General features: G+C 54.7%; 1 protein-coding gene across 2 annotated transcripts in view; it reads right to left on the minus strand.

The window, feature by feature from the left end:
- Positions 1-2,422: 2,422 nt before the first annotated feature.
- Gli2 (GLI family zinc finger 2) overlaps positions 2,423-14,080 on the minus strand; it is a 170,468-nt gene continuing 158,810 nt past the window's right edge. For both annotated transcript variants that reach the window (XM_027936868.2, XM_071619407.1), the window contains 5 exons: positions 11,168-11,317; positions 9,798-9,962; positions 8,276-8,557; positions 6,424-6,760; positions 2,423-4,899 (listed from right to left, as the gene is read on the minus strand). In XM_027936868.2, the coding sequence (XP_027792669.2) occupies positions 2,423-4,899; positions 6,424-6,760; positions 8,276-8,557; positions 9,798-9,962; positions 11,168-11,317 (3,411 nt within the window). The remainder of the gene's footprint in view (positions 4,900-6,423; positions 6,761-8,275; positions 8,558-9,797; positions 9,963-11,167; positions 11,318-14,080) is intronic.

The raw sequence follows: 14,080 nt of genomic DNA on the forward strand, positions 1-14,080 counted from the left end.
GGAGGTGCCCTCTTAGCCCTCTACCTCAGGGCTTGCTCTCTCCTGTTTTCATGCCACAGTTCCTAAATCTGTCCCACCCCCAGGCTGGGCCTCATGCCTCCCTTTGGATTCTCTGAAGGTTTATTACAGTGGTTCAATGGTTCCCTAAAGCTGACTGCTACTCACGGCTGCTCCCCATGGTCCCTTCTGCCCAAGATGGCAGGTGGGTATCCGGGTTTCACCTGCCTGCCCTAACTCTTTCCTTGGCCTGCACCAGGAAACACCGCTTGCCCAACACGGGGCCCGATTATCTCCTTGCCACCACCCCCCCCACCCTGGCACAAATGGGCTCCATCACGCGTACCCACCACGGGGAGGTATCTAACAGAGGAACGCTGGGCCCACACCTGGATCCTGCAAAGCCGCTTAGAGGTGCAGACCAGCTCGCTGGAAAAACAGCTAGATATTCATCAACCCTGCCCACACCCACCCCAAAGGGATAAGCAAACAGCCCGTAAATGCCTCAGAATTAAACATCTCTTGGCGAAGGTGGGAAAGTCAATTTTGACACTGTTAAGAAAAAATACAGCCTAATTTCCGTTCAATTGCACCAAATTTACTGCCCAGATTCTCATTAACGACTGTCAAGGGAGAAGCAGATAGACAAGATAAATTATGAAAAAATTACTTTTTTAATGTACAAAAAGACTTATTTACAAGTTGAGCATGTCATCTCAATTCATAGCATGTAGAAAAAGCTAAAAATGTTTTGGAGATATAAATTTGGCCGGACGACTCACCTACAGTATATTCAGGGACGACGTTTTCTTCACAAAATATATACAGGTTGGGGACGGCGAGCACAGCCCTACCCCAGGAAGGGAGCATACGCCACCAGAGCCACACACCCCTGGCGAAGGCTCAGGGCTGTCATTTGAAGTTGGCCTCATCTCTGGGTCTTAACAAGGAGTTTTGCTATCCTGGGAAACAGAGGGCCCAGTTAATCAGCCCTGGGCCCTGTCCACAGACTGTCGAGAAGTTCCTCTCAGGAGCCAGGGTCACAGCCGGACTGAAGCTACGTGGCACAGTTGTTTTGGCTAGGTTGCCAGGAATTCAACACGAGAAGGTTTGGGGTGCGTGCGCACAGCGGGAAGAGGCACCGGTTCACCCTCTGTATGCTCAGGAATGATGTCTTTTTGGAGTCACTTCCAAATTCCACTTGCAGGTGGGGCTTGGTCACACTGTGACCATCCCTCAGGGTCCAAGAATCAACCCCTTCACCCTCCCATCCCCACCCAAACGCCATGCAGGACATCATTCTCTGCCAAATAACCAGGGAGGGTAGAGGTCAGGGAATTCAGAAGTTATAGGGGGTGCTCGTTGTGGCCTGGAGTAGACCACTGATTGGGCTGCTGGTGACTACTCACCAGCATGCACCACGCGCAGGAGGCTGGGCAACGGTTGCCCTTGAGCCTAGAGTTATCCATGGTAAGGTGGGCAGACAGTGCATTGGAGAAACAGGACTAGGTAAACATGCGACTTCTTCCTACTGGGACACCTCAAGCTGCGGTGTGCCCTGGACTCCTCGAGGCCCCCGTCTTCCTAACCCACAGCAGCTCCAGCAACCCCGAGGTATTTAGAGACAAGCGTTCCTTTAGGAAGGGCTACATTCTACATGCATGAACACTGTAAACACGGAGGGGACAGGCCGGAGCAGCTTACTCCAGGTAATACACCTGTTCTCTCCTTTTTCCTGGTGACACTTACATATTTTATTCAATCATATATACGTGGGCAATCTGCCGGTCCCAAACACTGCTGCAGAGGGTAGAGATTCCAGCTCTACTAAACCTGGAGTTAAGATGTGTTTCCAACACATTTCGATGGAATGGGCTTTTTTTTTTTTTTTTTTCTCTCTGTGGCAAAGGAACTCAGAGACCTCAAGGCTGAAGTTTATTAGAAGAATCCGGGTAGGCAGGAATTCCTTTTCCTTACAGGTGGCAGAATGAGAAGCCCAAATTCCTTGAGTAGAAGATCCAGTATGGCTTTCAGATTCAAACCCCACTGTGGCTCCCCGACCCTCTTTCTGCATGCACTTGGGAAGCCCTTGGCCGATGGAATCCCCCATTAGGCAAATGATAGAGGGGAGCAGCGAGAACCCAGTGGGTCCCACAAACACCAAAGGCTGACAAGCACTGTGTGCGTGAGTTTTTCATTCTTTTCTTTCCTATTGAGACCTTTTTTTAGCATTCTGAAAAATAGTCCAAAGGACCAGAGGATACTCACGAACTTTCTCTTCACACGTCTTTAGTCTGAACCATTGGCAAAAAACCTCTCAGCCCTATTTAATACTTTTTTGGAAAAAGAAAACATGAATGCCATTCCCATGCTCCGGGGAAGTGACGAATCCCTCTAGCTCTGCTCTGCACCAGGGTCCCGGGCCTTAAGTCATCATGTTCAGGAACTTGTTCTCCTCGGCCAGGCTGGTGAGCATGGAGCTCATGTCCCCCACGGCCATGTTGCTGATGCCCGTGGGGATGGAGGGCAGAGTCAGGGAGTTCCGGGGGGTGGTAAGGCGGGAGGAGTTCTGGGAGAGGCTGTGGAGGAGGCTGGGGCTGAGCGCACCCGAGAACAAGCTCGAGTGATCGCCGTCATCCATGATGGCGTCGAAGTCGATCTGGGGGGCCTCCAGGAGCTGGGAGTCCACGGTGCTGGACACCTGGTTGACCCCTGGTGAGGGCAAGGGCTGGGGCTGGATGCTGTCCGGGCAGGTCTGTGGTGCTGGTGGCTGGGGCCGCATGGCTGGGCAGCCTCCGTGGCTCTCCAGGCCCCCATTCTGTTCGTACATGTGGATCTGGCCATAGTAGTGGAGAGTGCTGTGGTCCTGAGTGCCGCCTGCATCCTGCGGAGGTGGCTGAGGAGGCAGGGTCACCATGGTGCCCATTGCTCCCTTGGGCACAGCCTCTGATGTCTCCTGATTGACTGACATGGCAGCCATGGCCTGGCTAGTGGCCCTGGCATAGGCCAACTGCTGCCCAGCACGTACCCCCCGGTGGCGGCCGACGGGGCTGGGCTCCAGGGGTGGCCGGGGTTGTACTAGGCCAAAGCTGGATGTGGCCACCCCCACGGTGCTCTGCTGGGACTCCAGGAAGCCGGGTTGGTGGGGGGGCAGAAGGCTAGAGCCTTGGCGGTAGCCCTCCTGACTCAGGGGGCCTGTCAGGTGGTGGCTCTGCTGTGGATAGCTCTGGGCTGGGTGAGGTGGTGGTACCCCAGCCAGTGCTGAATTGGGAACCCCAATTTCCCTGTGGTGGCCTCCCATCATGGAGGGGTTAGAGGCAACTTCCATCTGCTGAGGAAGCCCCAGGTGGCCTGGCTTGGCTGCCATATTGCTGCAGGATTGGGGGAACTGGTTCAGGGCCCCACCGGCAGTGCTGGGGCTCAGCTGAGGGTGGGCTTGGCCAAAGTTGGTGTGGGGGCTCCCTGCAGAGGTCATGCTGAGACACTGACCACCTGTGGCTGGCTGTCGCAGCGGCTGCATGTAGTTCACCCTGGGTGCAGAGGGGGCTCCGCTATGGGGCTGGAGGTGTGGCTGGGTGCTGTCCAGGCCCCCAGGGCTGGGCTGTAGGCCTTGTGGACTGTACCCCGGGTACTGGCTGAAGGCTGGCTTCTGCTGTACCACAGCCAGATTGCCCTGAGAGAAGTGCGGAGGCTTCACCTGGCTGGGCAGGGGGGCATCCATGGTGCCAGAGCTCACCTCATTCCACTGGACAGGCATGTTATTTTTGTTCAGGTTGGAGGGTGCCCCATAGCCCATCTGGCAGCCTCCCATTGAGGGGCCAGAGGGGCCCCCATTGGAGTCTGCAGCCACTAGTCTGCGATGGCCATGCATGCCTGGGCTGGGCAGTTTGGGGTTCTCAGGGAAGCTGGTGCTTTCCGTGGGGTACACCTGCCTTGTGCTCTCCTCCAGGGCACCACTGGTGTGTGCCTTGATGTATTGCACCACGTCATCCGGCAGCACCAGGTCATCCTCCGGCAGTCCCAGGTCGGACTCGGGCCCTGTGCCGTCCATCCCTGTGGCCATGGCCTCCATCATCACATTCTCGCTGATGCTGGGTGGCCTGGGAGAGTAAGCGGTATGAGCCAGGCTGCCGTCGGTGCTCGGGTGGCTGGGCAGGCGGAGGCCTCGCCTCTCGGTGCAAGGTGGCAGTGTCCCCGGGCTGACGTTGTGGGCGCTGTGGAAGCGCTGTACCCGTGGCAGAGCTAGGGCATCAGGCCGCCGCACGGGGTCGCTGGCCCGTCTTGTGCCGCCGCCTGGGGCTTCATGGGGGAAGGCGGGCAGAGCCCCCAAGTGACCATGGCCATGACCTTGACCGTAAGCCGGTCCGTCGCTGCCACGCCGGGGCCCTAGTGGGTGTGGGAAAGAGGAGGGCAGAGATCGCTCAGGCGCATCCAGCAGCGCCAGCCTGGTCCGCAGGCTCATGCGCTCCAGGCCGGGCAGCGGTGTGGGTGGTGGCCCTCCGGTGGCCGCCGCGTACTTGGCCCGCAGGCTGTACTGCTGCGCGGGCGTGAGGTTGAGCAGCCCCGGGCCCCCGCCGCTGCACTGACTGGCCTCGCTGGACCTCCGCGAGGCGTCCGTGGAGATGGGGTCGTAGGAGTCCGCGGAGCTGGCGTTGTGGGGGCGGCCGGCGCCCAGGGGCGAGGCCTCGCTGGAGCGGCGGCTGGAGAAGTAGGGGGAGATGCCCGAGGAGCGGCGGCTCACGGTGTAGGCCGAGCTGATGGTGCTGGTGGAGCTGTCGCGGCGCTCCTGCAGCTGGCTCAGCATGGTCACCTCGTTCGCTGCCAACTCAGACAGCCGTGGGTTGGGCAGCAGCCCTGTGGGCCCGCCACCCCCAGGGCCGCTGAAGTTTTCCAGGCTGGAGCCTGTAGGGGAAGCAGAGGGGTCAGTTCTGGGGCCCAAGGAGCGGGGCTCTGCCTACTTGGGTGGTACCGAGGCAGTCTGCTGAGCCTGGAGCCCTAGAAGAGGGTGTGGCATACAGATGGCACTCAATAGAAGATTTGGAAATGAAAGGGAGCGTAGGAATGATAAATGAACAAATGGTGGCACTTATGGCCAGGGTGAGTGATTGAAAGCTAGGAGGCCTAAATCTTAGCTCTGTCACTGCCCTGCTGCCTGTGGATTCTGATGATTCTGCTCTTGTAGATAATGCACCTCTCTAAAGGATTGCACTCCACCCCAGCAATGGGGATTGAACCCCAGGTGCTTTACTGTTGAACTATGGGGCCATCTCAATAGACAAGAGTAGCACTTTTTTTTTACTTTTTTTTTGAGACAGGGTCTTACTAAGTTGCAGAGTCTGACCTTGAATTTGCAATCCTTCTGCCTCAGCCTCCCAAGCAGCCTGATCACAGACATGTGCCACCTTCCCTGGCTGGGACCCGGTTATTGTCTAGAGGGGATTAGGGCTACAGTCTCCTGTATCATCCGAGTCCACAGATGGGGGTTGTGAGTTGGGACCCCCGAAGGCTACTTATAAGGAGGGCCCTGAGATCCATACCTGTGAGGGGAAAGAAAGAACGTGGGGGTAGTCAGAGGAAGTGAGCCTAGGTTGATCTCAGAGGAAGGTCTGGATCTCCAGTGGCCCTTTAGTGCTGCCCCAAGTTGGGCCAACATGGCTGGTCCCTTACACTCCTGCAGTAATCACTGATGGATGTGGCTACTCAGGGAGGGGTGACCTTGGCTGTCCATAACCCAGGAAATTCCATAAGAGTTCAAGGTGATCATCAGCAGTCCCTCCAATAGTTGGGACAACAAATATTCCTTAGGATGGGTGTATCACAGTGTCCCCAACAAGGGGCTGTCAGTTCCTGGAGGGCTTGGGGCCTGAGTGCCCAGTGCCTAGTGCAATGCTGGGCATGCAGTTAGCACTCAAGACTTGCTTGCTGAAGATCCCTTCCATCTCAAAGCGCAGGTCGAGCAGAGTGCCACCTCCTCTAGGAAGTCCTCCTGCTCTTGCCCAGATAGACAGGCTTCTCTTTCCTCTGCATTGCTCTATACTTAGCTGTGTCTTTGGTGTCTCTCTGCAATACAGGGGTAGTCCAGTGGCAGGGCCTGCAGTGGTGGGGACTTTAGACGGTGAACACTGTCTACAGCAGGTGCTTAATAAATGACTGGAAAAGGAAGAGGATGATGTGGGTGCCCAAGGTCTGCCTCTTTTTAGGGGGCTACAGGGAAGCATCATGGTGCAATTGAAAGAGCACAGGGCTTTGGAGCCTCACAGGGATAGATGGTCTTACCCTTGAACTTGATTCAGATGGGGATGTTTTTGGCTTTCTCAGTCTCCTTCTGTGTGCAATGTGCTGGTGAGTGCTGGGTGGGAGTGGGTCTAGCTGGTGCAGCCCCAGGTTCTCTCCCACCCCACTCATAAGCCCTGGGCGTCCACTCACCACTTGCTGGGAGGGGAGGCAGCTTGGTGTTCCGGGTGTGTGCAGCTGGGCCAGCCCACGAGCAGGAATCCTTGAGCGACTTGAGCTTCTCCCTCTTGAGCTGCTCGAAGCGGTGCATGGTGGTCCCGTGTTTGCGCAGCTGCAGGCCACCAGTGGAGGGGGCAGCCAGGGCTGGGGCGTCGGCCCCTGGGGGTGTGTCATCCAGCGATGTCAGGTCTCCCAGGCTCCCGGGCCCCGTCCCCGGCATCTCCACGCCACTGTCATTGTTGGGGGCACTGCCCAGGGGAGAGGGCTCGCTGCTGCAGGATGACTGAGCCCCGGGGCTGGACTGACACAGCTATAGGGAGGAGGCAGAAGTCAAAAGCTCAGAGAGTATGCAGATGCACCTCGTCCTGCGTCCACCCTGCATCCACACCACACTCAGGCATGCTGGGACGGGGGCGTGGGGGGGAAGGACAACATCTCAAAGAGGAACTTGCAGACCATCGCTGTGGGTCTACGTGAGATGGTCAAGTCACTTCACTTCGCTTAACCTTGGCCTTCCCAACTACAAGATGAACCTGCCTGCCTGCTGGGCACCTGGCATGTGCACAGGTCCCCGGATGGCAATGAGAGAAGGTGCTGAAGCAGTCCCAGCAACAGCGATGTACGCAGGATGAAGCAGAGGACGAGCCAAGAGTTGGTCCTTGTACTGGGTGGGGCCATCTCAATAGGCCAGAGGCAGGTGTTAGAAAGGGGAGGGACACCCAGAGACGGGGAGCTTCAGGATGCAGCCTTGACTGAATGGCCGCTGCCCTCCCTCTGTGTTGAGGTGGAGTAGGGCAGAGAGCTCATGACCAATGCACAAGTCAAGAAAGACAGAGAACTCGGGCTGCACCCGCTGGGGCTGGGGATGGGACCTGGATGAAGCTCACCCTCTCACCTTGGATGCAGCACCTCAGGGCTCATTTCCAGACCAAATGCCCCCAAATCCTAGCCCTTTCCTTGGGAAGCTGTGATGCTTTCTCTCATTAGGACCCAAGCTCCCAGCAAACAGGGTCCTTCCAGGTCTTCTGGCCCATGGTACTCCTTATTCTCCTGTGGCTGGTCTTCAAGACCCTCTAGGTTGGTGCACCCCCTCTGCAGCCTGGTCTCCCCCCACTCTCCTCCTGACCAGCTATTCTGCAGCCACTGTTCCCCCACCTGCCAGCCCACTCCTGCTGCCAGCCTTTACCTACTTTGGTATTCCCACGTATAGTGCCCGGCCGTCTGCCTCTCCAAACCCACGGTCTGGGCCCAGGAGGCCTGGACTGACAGGTCAGTGTCCACCTGGGCAATGGTACCCACGAGAACCCCGGCCCACCCTCGCTCACCCCTGCCCGCCCCCACCCCCACCAGAATCCTCTGCTCACCTCAGTACCGTCTATCCTTAGGGGAGGTACAGTTGGGAAAGAGGCGGAGACAAAGAACAGGTGGTTAGAACAAAAGGAGCAGAGGCCAGAGGGGAAGGACGCAGAACAGGACAGAGGGTTGGGGACCCCCAACAGCCCTCTGGTGCTGGTTGGAGAGGCAGACACGTAGGGACCGCCCCCACCCGGCACGGCCCGATGTGGGGAGCGGGCATCCTCAGCCCCGCCTCCAGCCCTGCCACAGCTGCCCAGCAGGAGTGAGGTCACAGAAAGGGACCTGGACAAGACAGGCTCCATGTGAGGCCAAGGCAATAAGGGGACAGAAAGCTGAGTTGGGGAGAGGAAGGACATCATCGCACCCTTAGGTGGGGGACCTCAGAGCAGAGCCCATACCCTCGCAGGGTCCTGGGTCCTGGCCCAGCTGCGAAGTGCCCTTTGCAGCTGGGTCGCCCGGCTCTGCTTACCCCGGAGCTCTCGGTCTTGATGGCTTTGATGTGCAGGCAGTCTTCCACTGCCTGGCTGCTGCTGCTGGCCTCAGCACTGTCCTCAGAGCCCCGGCCACCAGGCTCAGTGCTGGCCTCGTTGTCTCCGTTCTCCTTGAGCAGCGGGGCGCGGAGATGCACATCGTTGCGCTGTTTCTTGGTGACGTGGGCGTCTGGGCCGTGGACCGTTTTCACATGCTTCCGGAGGGAGCTGGGGTCGGTGTACCTCTTGGTGCAGCCTGGGATTTTGCAGATGTAGGGTTTCTAGGAGGAGAACCAAGACTGTGTCATGGGTGGGAACACGAGGACAAACTCTGCAGGGGTGCACTCCCTATCCTGAAGCCATCCCAGGCCCCTGGATGACCTGGTTGGCACCACGGGTGGGCACTCTGCTGCATTTGCAGCCAGTGCCCTGTGCCTGGAGCACGCCAACTGCAGGCCCACAGCAGCCTGGCCCCAGCAGGCTGGGTACCACCTTTTCATGCAAATTAAGTGCATGGTCAAGGGTGCGCTTTCCATAAGACACTGGGGCACTGGTGAGAGAGACTTTGAAAGGGACACACATGCCTTCCTTGGGAGCCAGCACCAGCACCCTGAAGAGGGGAGATGGGTTCAGAGAGGAAACAAAACAAAACAAAAAAAACCTTACTGATAAAAGGTAAAGACTGGGCTCAAAGCTCCCCTATGACCACGCCCACATACAGGCACACCCCAGCCGCACGACACCACTCCAAGTCCCCTCCCACCATCCCCGCCAGTTATACATTTACAATCATGCACATCCGCCCCCATTCATACCTACACATACACATGAGCCCACACACACACACACACACACACACACACACACTCCTTTTCAAGGCTGGTTCTTATTCGTAGATGCCCTACCAGGTCCAGAGGCCTTTGGGAATTCCTCTTAACTTCATACAGGCATTGAAGCAAGGTCCATTTGGGGCCTCCACCTTATCTAAGCTATTAGAAATGCTCTTTATAAAGTCTTCCCGAGTCACAGCGATTGTATGGCTGGGCCGGAACTGGGGCCAGGGGTGGCAGACCCTGAAGGCACCTGCTGATTTCCCACCCTGGGCTCTCTCAGCCCTGCCAGGGCTCTGGCTACCCAGGGACAAAGAGTCTACCCTGGGCCCCAATGACAGGGAGCTCAGGGTCCCAGCAGACTCAGGCAGCACTAGCGGGTAGAACGTGTCACTATCAGCTACTGGGACTGCTGGAGCAGAAGCAGCTTGTGGAGCTCAGATGGCATCACCACGGCAGCTGCGCCACCGCAGGCATCTTCTCTTTCAAAATAGAAGATAAAGCACAGACAGGGAGCCTGGCGCACCCAGGTCCCCGAGGGGTGGTCGGCATCCAGGGATGTGCAGCAGGTAGTAGTGGGAGAGGGGCCCCCGGCACCTGGCTACCTACTGCCCGCAGGTGGCTACACATTGCAGGCTGCGCTTTGGCGCACTGGTCCCCGGGCCCCTGTGTGCAGGCGCGGGGTGGGTACCTCGTTGGAGTGGGTGCGGTTCTGGTGCTTGGCGCGGTCCGAGGCGTTGGAGAAAGCCTTGTTGCAGCCCTCGTGCTCGCACACGTAGGGCTTCTCCCCGGTGTGGGACCGCAGGTGTGTCTTCAGGTTCTCCAGGCGAGAGTAGGCCTTCGAGCAGCCTTCGAACTGGAAGGAGGTGGGGAGGTCCGTGAGGGCAGCTCAGGTCCGAGGCAGGATGCACTGCATCCCAGCCCAGTACCGCTCAGCTTGTGCCCAGAAGATGGGTTTCGTCAGTGCTAACAGTTAATATGTCTTGCCAGAAAACTGGGAAAGGGGCAGAAATGTCTAACAAGCTGACTCAAAATGGATCAAAGACCTTATTGGAAAAGCTAGACTATAAAACTAGTGTGTGTGTGTGTATCAAAATATATGTTTAAAACTATCAAATTCTTCGAAGAAAACGAAGGGGTAAACCTTTGTGACCCTGGATTAGACAGTGATTTCTTAGATACGATAAAAGCCTAAACAACCCATCGTTAGATTTCATCAAAGTTAAAGTTTTGGGCCTCAAAGGAAATTATCAGCAAAATGAAGACAACCCTCAGAATGGGAGAGATATTTGCAAATCATATGTCTGAGAGGATCTATTACCTAGATATATAAAGCTCTCTTACAACTGTTCCCCCCCCACACACACACTGGGTACTGGGGATTGGACCCAGGGTAGAGGGGTATACGACTATATATCCAACCCTGTTTATTTTTAAAATTTGAGACAGCATTTTGCTAAGTTGCTGAGGCTGGCCTTGAAGTTGGGATCCTCCTGCCTCAGCCTCCTGAGTTGCTGGTGTTACAGGTGTGTATCACCACGCCAGGCAAGAAGTCTTACAACTTATCCATAAAAAGACACTGCACACTCACACAAAGAAAACCAAACCAAACCCAAGAAAACCCCCCAAACTTAACCAAAGTGGTTTCTAACCCATCATTGCTCAAATGCCTCCAGCTGTGACTCACCAAAGATGCTTTCCTGCAGGGTGCTATGGAGGTGGCTTTTCTGCCCAGTGTCCCAAGTTAATCAAAGTGGGCTGTGCTTGGGGCTTACAATCAGATGGCCAAGGTGACATCAGCACACCTGTACCCCGGTTACCGAGTTCCTCGTGCCCAAAGAGTGAATTTGCTAAGTTCTGGGCAGCAGTGGACCGGTGGCCTTCAGGACTCCAGGCAGGCAGAAAGCCAGCGTGGGGACAGACAGGATGACTCACTGGCCAGACCTGTCCCCATGCTGCTGCCGTGGCGTGTACCACTCAGGTCTGCCTGTGGTCTCCAGACCACCACCCCCTGGCCTGGAGACGTAGGTCCTAAGGCTGCTGTGGGAGGAGGGTGCTCACCGTGCACTTGTGGGGCTTCTCGCCTGTGTGCCGCCGCATGTGGACCACCAGCATGTACTGGGCCTTGAAGGGCTTCTGCTCCCGCGTGCAGGCCTGCCAGCGGCACACGAATTCCTTCTTCTCCCCGTGGATGTGTTCGTTGTTGATGTGCTGCACAGGAACAAGCCCCAGGAGCCGGTGAACCCAGGTGCCCGCCCCATGGACCCCCAGGGCCACTGCCACGTGCGGCTCCCGGACCCCTGAATTGTGGCTGGTTAAAAGTGCTGTGTGTGTGTTTGTGTGTGGGGGCGTCTAAGGGCAAACTACACACTGGTTTCAAAGCCTCAGTAATTTAGTGAGGCCCTAAATAATTCAGTGAGACCCTGTCTGTAAATAAAATACAAAAAAGGGCTGGGGATGTGGCTTAGTGATCAAACGCCCTTGGATGCACTCCATAGTACCTAAATAAATAAATTAGTACAGGCAAATTAGTACAGTTTTCAAAGACTTAGACTGGGAAAAAATGTACATTATCTCAATTAACGTCGTTCTATACTGATGGTATTGGTGACAGGATAATATTTCAGCTATTAAGTAAATAAAATATATCACAGGGTAAGCATCCTTAATCTGATATCCAGGTACAACACTTTCTGAGAAACAACTCAATGCCACAAGTGGGAAATTCCACACTTGATCTCACGGGATGGGTCCCCGTGCACTAAAAATACTATATAAAATACTATATTAAATTACCTTCACACTGGCAGAAGGTGTACACAAAACAGAAGTGAATTTCATGTTTAGACTTGGATCCCATCTCCAAGATATCTCATTATGTATATGCAGCACTTCCAAAATGCAAAAAAAATCCCAAATCTGAAGCACATTTGGTCCCAAGCATTCTGGATAAGGGAGGTTTTCTAGCTGTTTTAAAGTTAACTTTGCTTGTACTAATTTATTTATTTAGGTACTTTGGAGTGAATCCAAGGGCGTTTGACCACTAAGCCACATTTCCAGACCTTTTTTGTATTTTATTTAGAGACAGGGTCTCACTGAATTACTTAGGGCCTCACTAAATTACTGAGGCTGGATTTGAAGTCACGATCCTCCTCCCTCAGCCTCCTGAGCTGCTGGGATTATAGGCGTGTGCCACTGTGCTCGCCTGTACTATTTTTTAATGCTTATAGGAAATGTAAAATTGCATACATGGATGGCATTTGTAGCTTGCAGTCTCCTTCTCCTGGACAATGTAGCTTGATCTGTGTGACCTATGAAGCTGAGCATCAGGCCTTTGGTGGCACCTGATCCCAGAAGACAAAAAGCCATCAGGCACCTGTGCCCTGTGCAAAGGCTCCACTGTCAAGCCCACAAACACCTCCACTAGAGCAAGTAAACTACACAGCACTTTGAACTTCCAGAGAAATCCTCTCCTATTAGCCTCCCTTTCTATTTTTAAAGTCTTTCAAATGATCAAAATGCTTCCTGACAATGCCTTTCATTTTTTCTTATTGGTTTACTTAGCAACAAATTGTTAATAATCGAGTAGGGGCTCCCGCTCGCCCATCCATCTTCCCAGGGAGCAGCAGAGAGAGGCAGAGCTGGAGAAAGGGGCCCCTCCTCTCCCGCAGAGCAGCCCGCTGTCTCCAGAGCCAAGTGGAGGTGGCCACCTGCAACTATAGGGACAGTCCTGTGCCTACAGCCTTTCTTTCTAGGTCAGGATTCTGTGCCTATTCTTTTTTTTTTTTTTTTTTTCCCCGTACCGGGGATTGAACCCAGGGGTGCTTAACCACTGAGCCACATCCCCAGCCCTTTTTATATTTTATTTATAGACAGGTCTCCCTGAGTCACTTAGAGCCTCGCTAAGTTGCTGAGGCTGGCTTTGAACCTGTGATCCTCCTGCCTCAGCCTCCTGAGCCACTGGGATTACAGGCATGTGCCACCATGCCCGGCTTATGCCTGCTCTTTGGGATACATCTTTTGTGTCCTCACCTCTGCACTGTGGTTTGAGCCCCCTCCCATCCCGAGATGCTGACCCTCTCTTCCTTTAATCATATCTGATCTGTTCCACAAACCACAGCTCCAAGCTGCCTCTTCATCAGGGATCCCAAAGAGGTGGTACAGGTTGAAAGATCATGTTGGAGTTTTGGAAGGGATTAGATGAGACCCTGAGTTGCAGGTTCTGTATCAGCTGCAATGGGTTTGCTGGTAAATTCTGGTGTCCTGGGTGACAGTGTTGGGAGGAGAAAGACATCTATGGTGTTTGGGAACAAACCACATTGGAAGAAGCAGAGGGAGTTGGTGTGTTCTAACTGCCAAGTTCACATTACACCTGACTACTACCATAATGGATGCTGCTGTCTAAGAGTTTGAATGGGGACAAAGAGACATACCCTGAAGGACACACTGACTCTGTGGCCTTCTTTGCCTAAGCTGTTAGAATCTGGACATAGCCATCCACCTAAACCCAATACACTGTGTATCTGCAAATGGTCTCCAAGAGGAAATTACTAACTCTTTCCTCCATAGGAGAACCCTTTTTCAGGTTTTAGAGTCAGACTTTATTATTAGAGAGCCTGGCTGGTTTAATTAATCGGATTTCCCTTCGTGCATTGGCTGCTAGGACGCTTAGGACAGGAAGATGTCCGTGTGTGATCTCGAGCTCCGAGCACTTGATTTTAATACGAACTCTCCTCCTGGCTTTACCCTGTTGTTCCCTTTGTCCTGATTTTCTCATTCACTTATTCTTTGACTCTTGTGTTACACATGTATTTGGAAGTCTTCTTATGGGAAACAGGCAGAGCACAAATAAGTCATTATGCCTCCCACTCACAGAGGATGCAACCCAGGGTCCTCCTGGGGCCTCCCCCATGAGCCTCTTATTGCAGCAGAGGCACTGGAGGCTGCAGGTCCAGTGTGGTGGGGGCTCCGCCC

Source organism: Marmota flaviventris, chromosome 11, assembly GCF_047511675.1.
Source record: "Marmota flaviventris isolate mMarFla1 chromosome 11, mMarFla1.hap1, whole genome shotgun sequence".
Classification (NCBI taxonomy): Eukaryota; Metazoa; Chordata; class Mammalia; order Rodentia; family Sciuridae; genus Marmota; species Marmota flaviventris.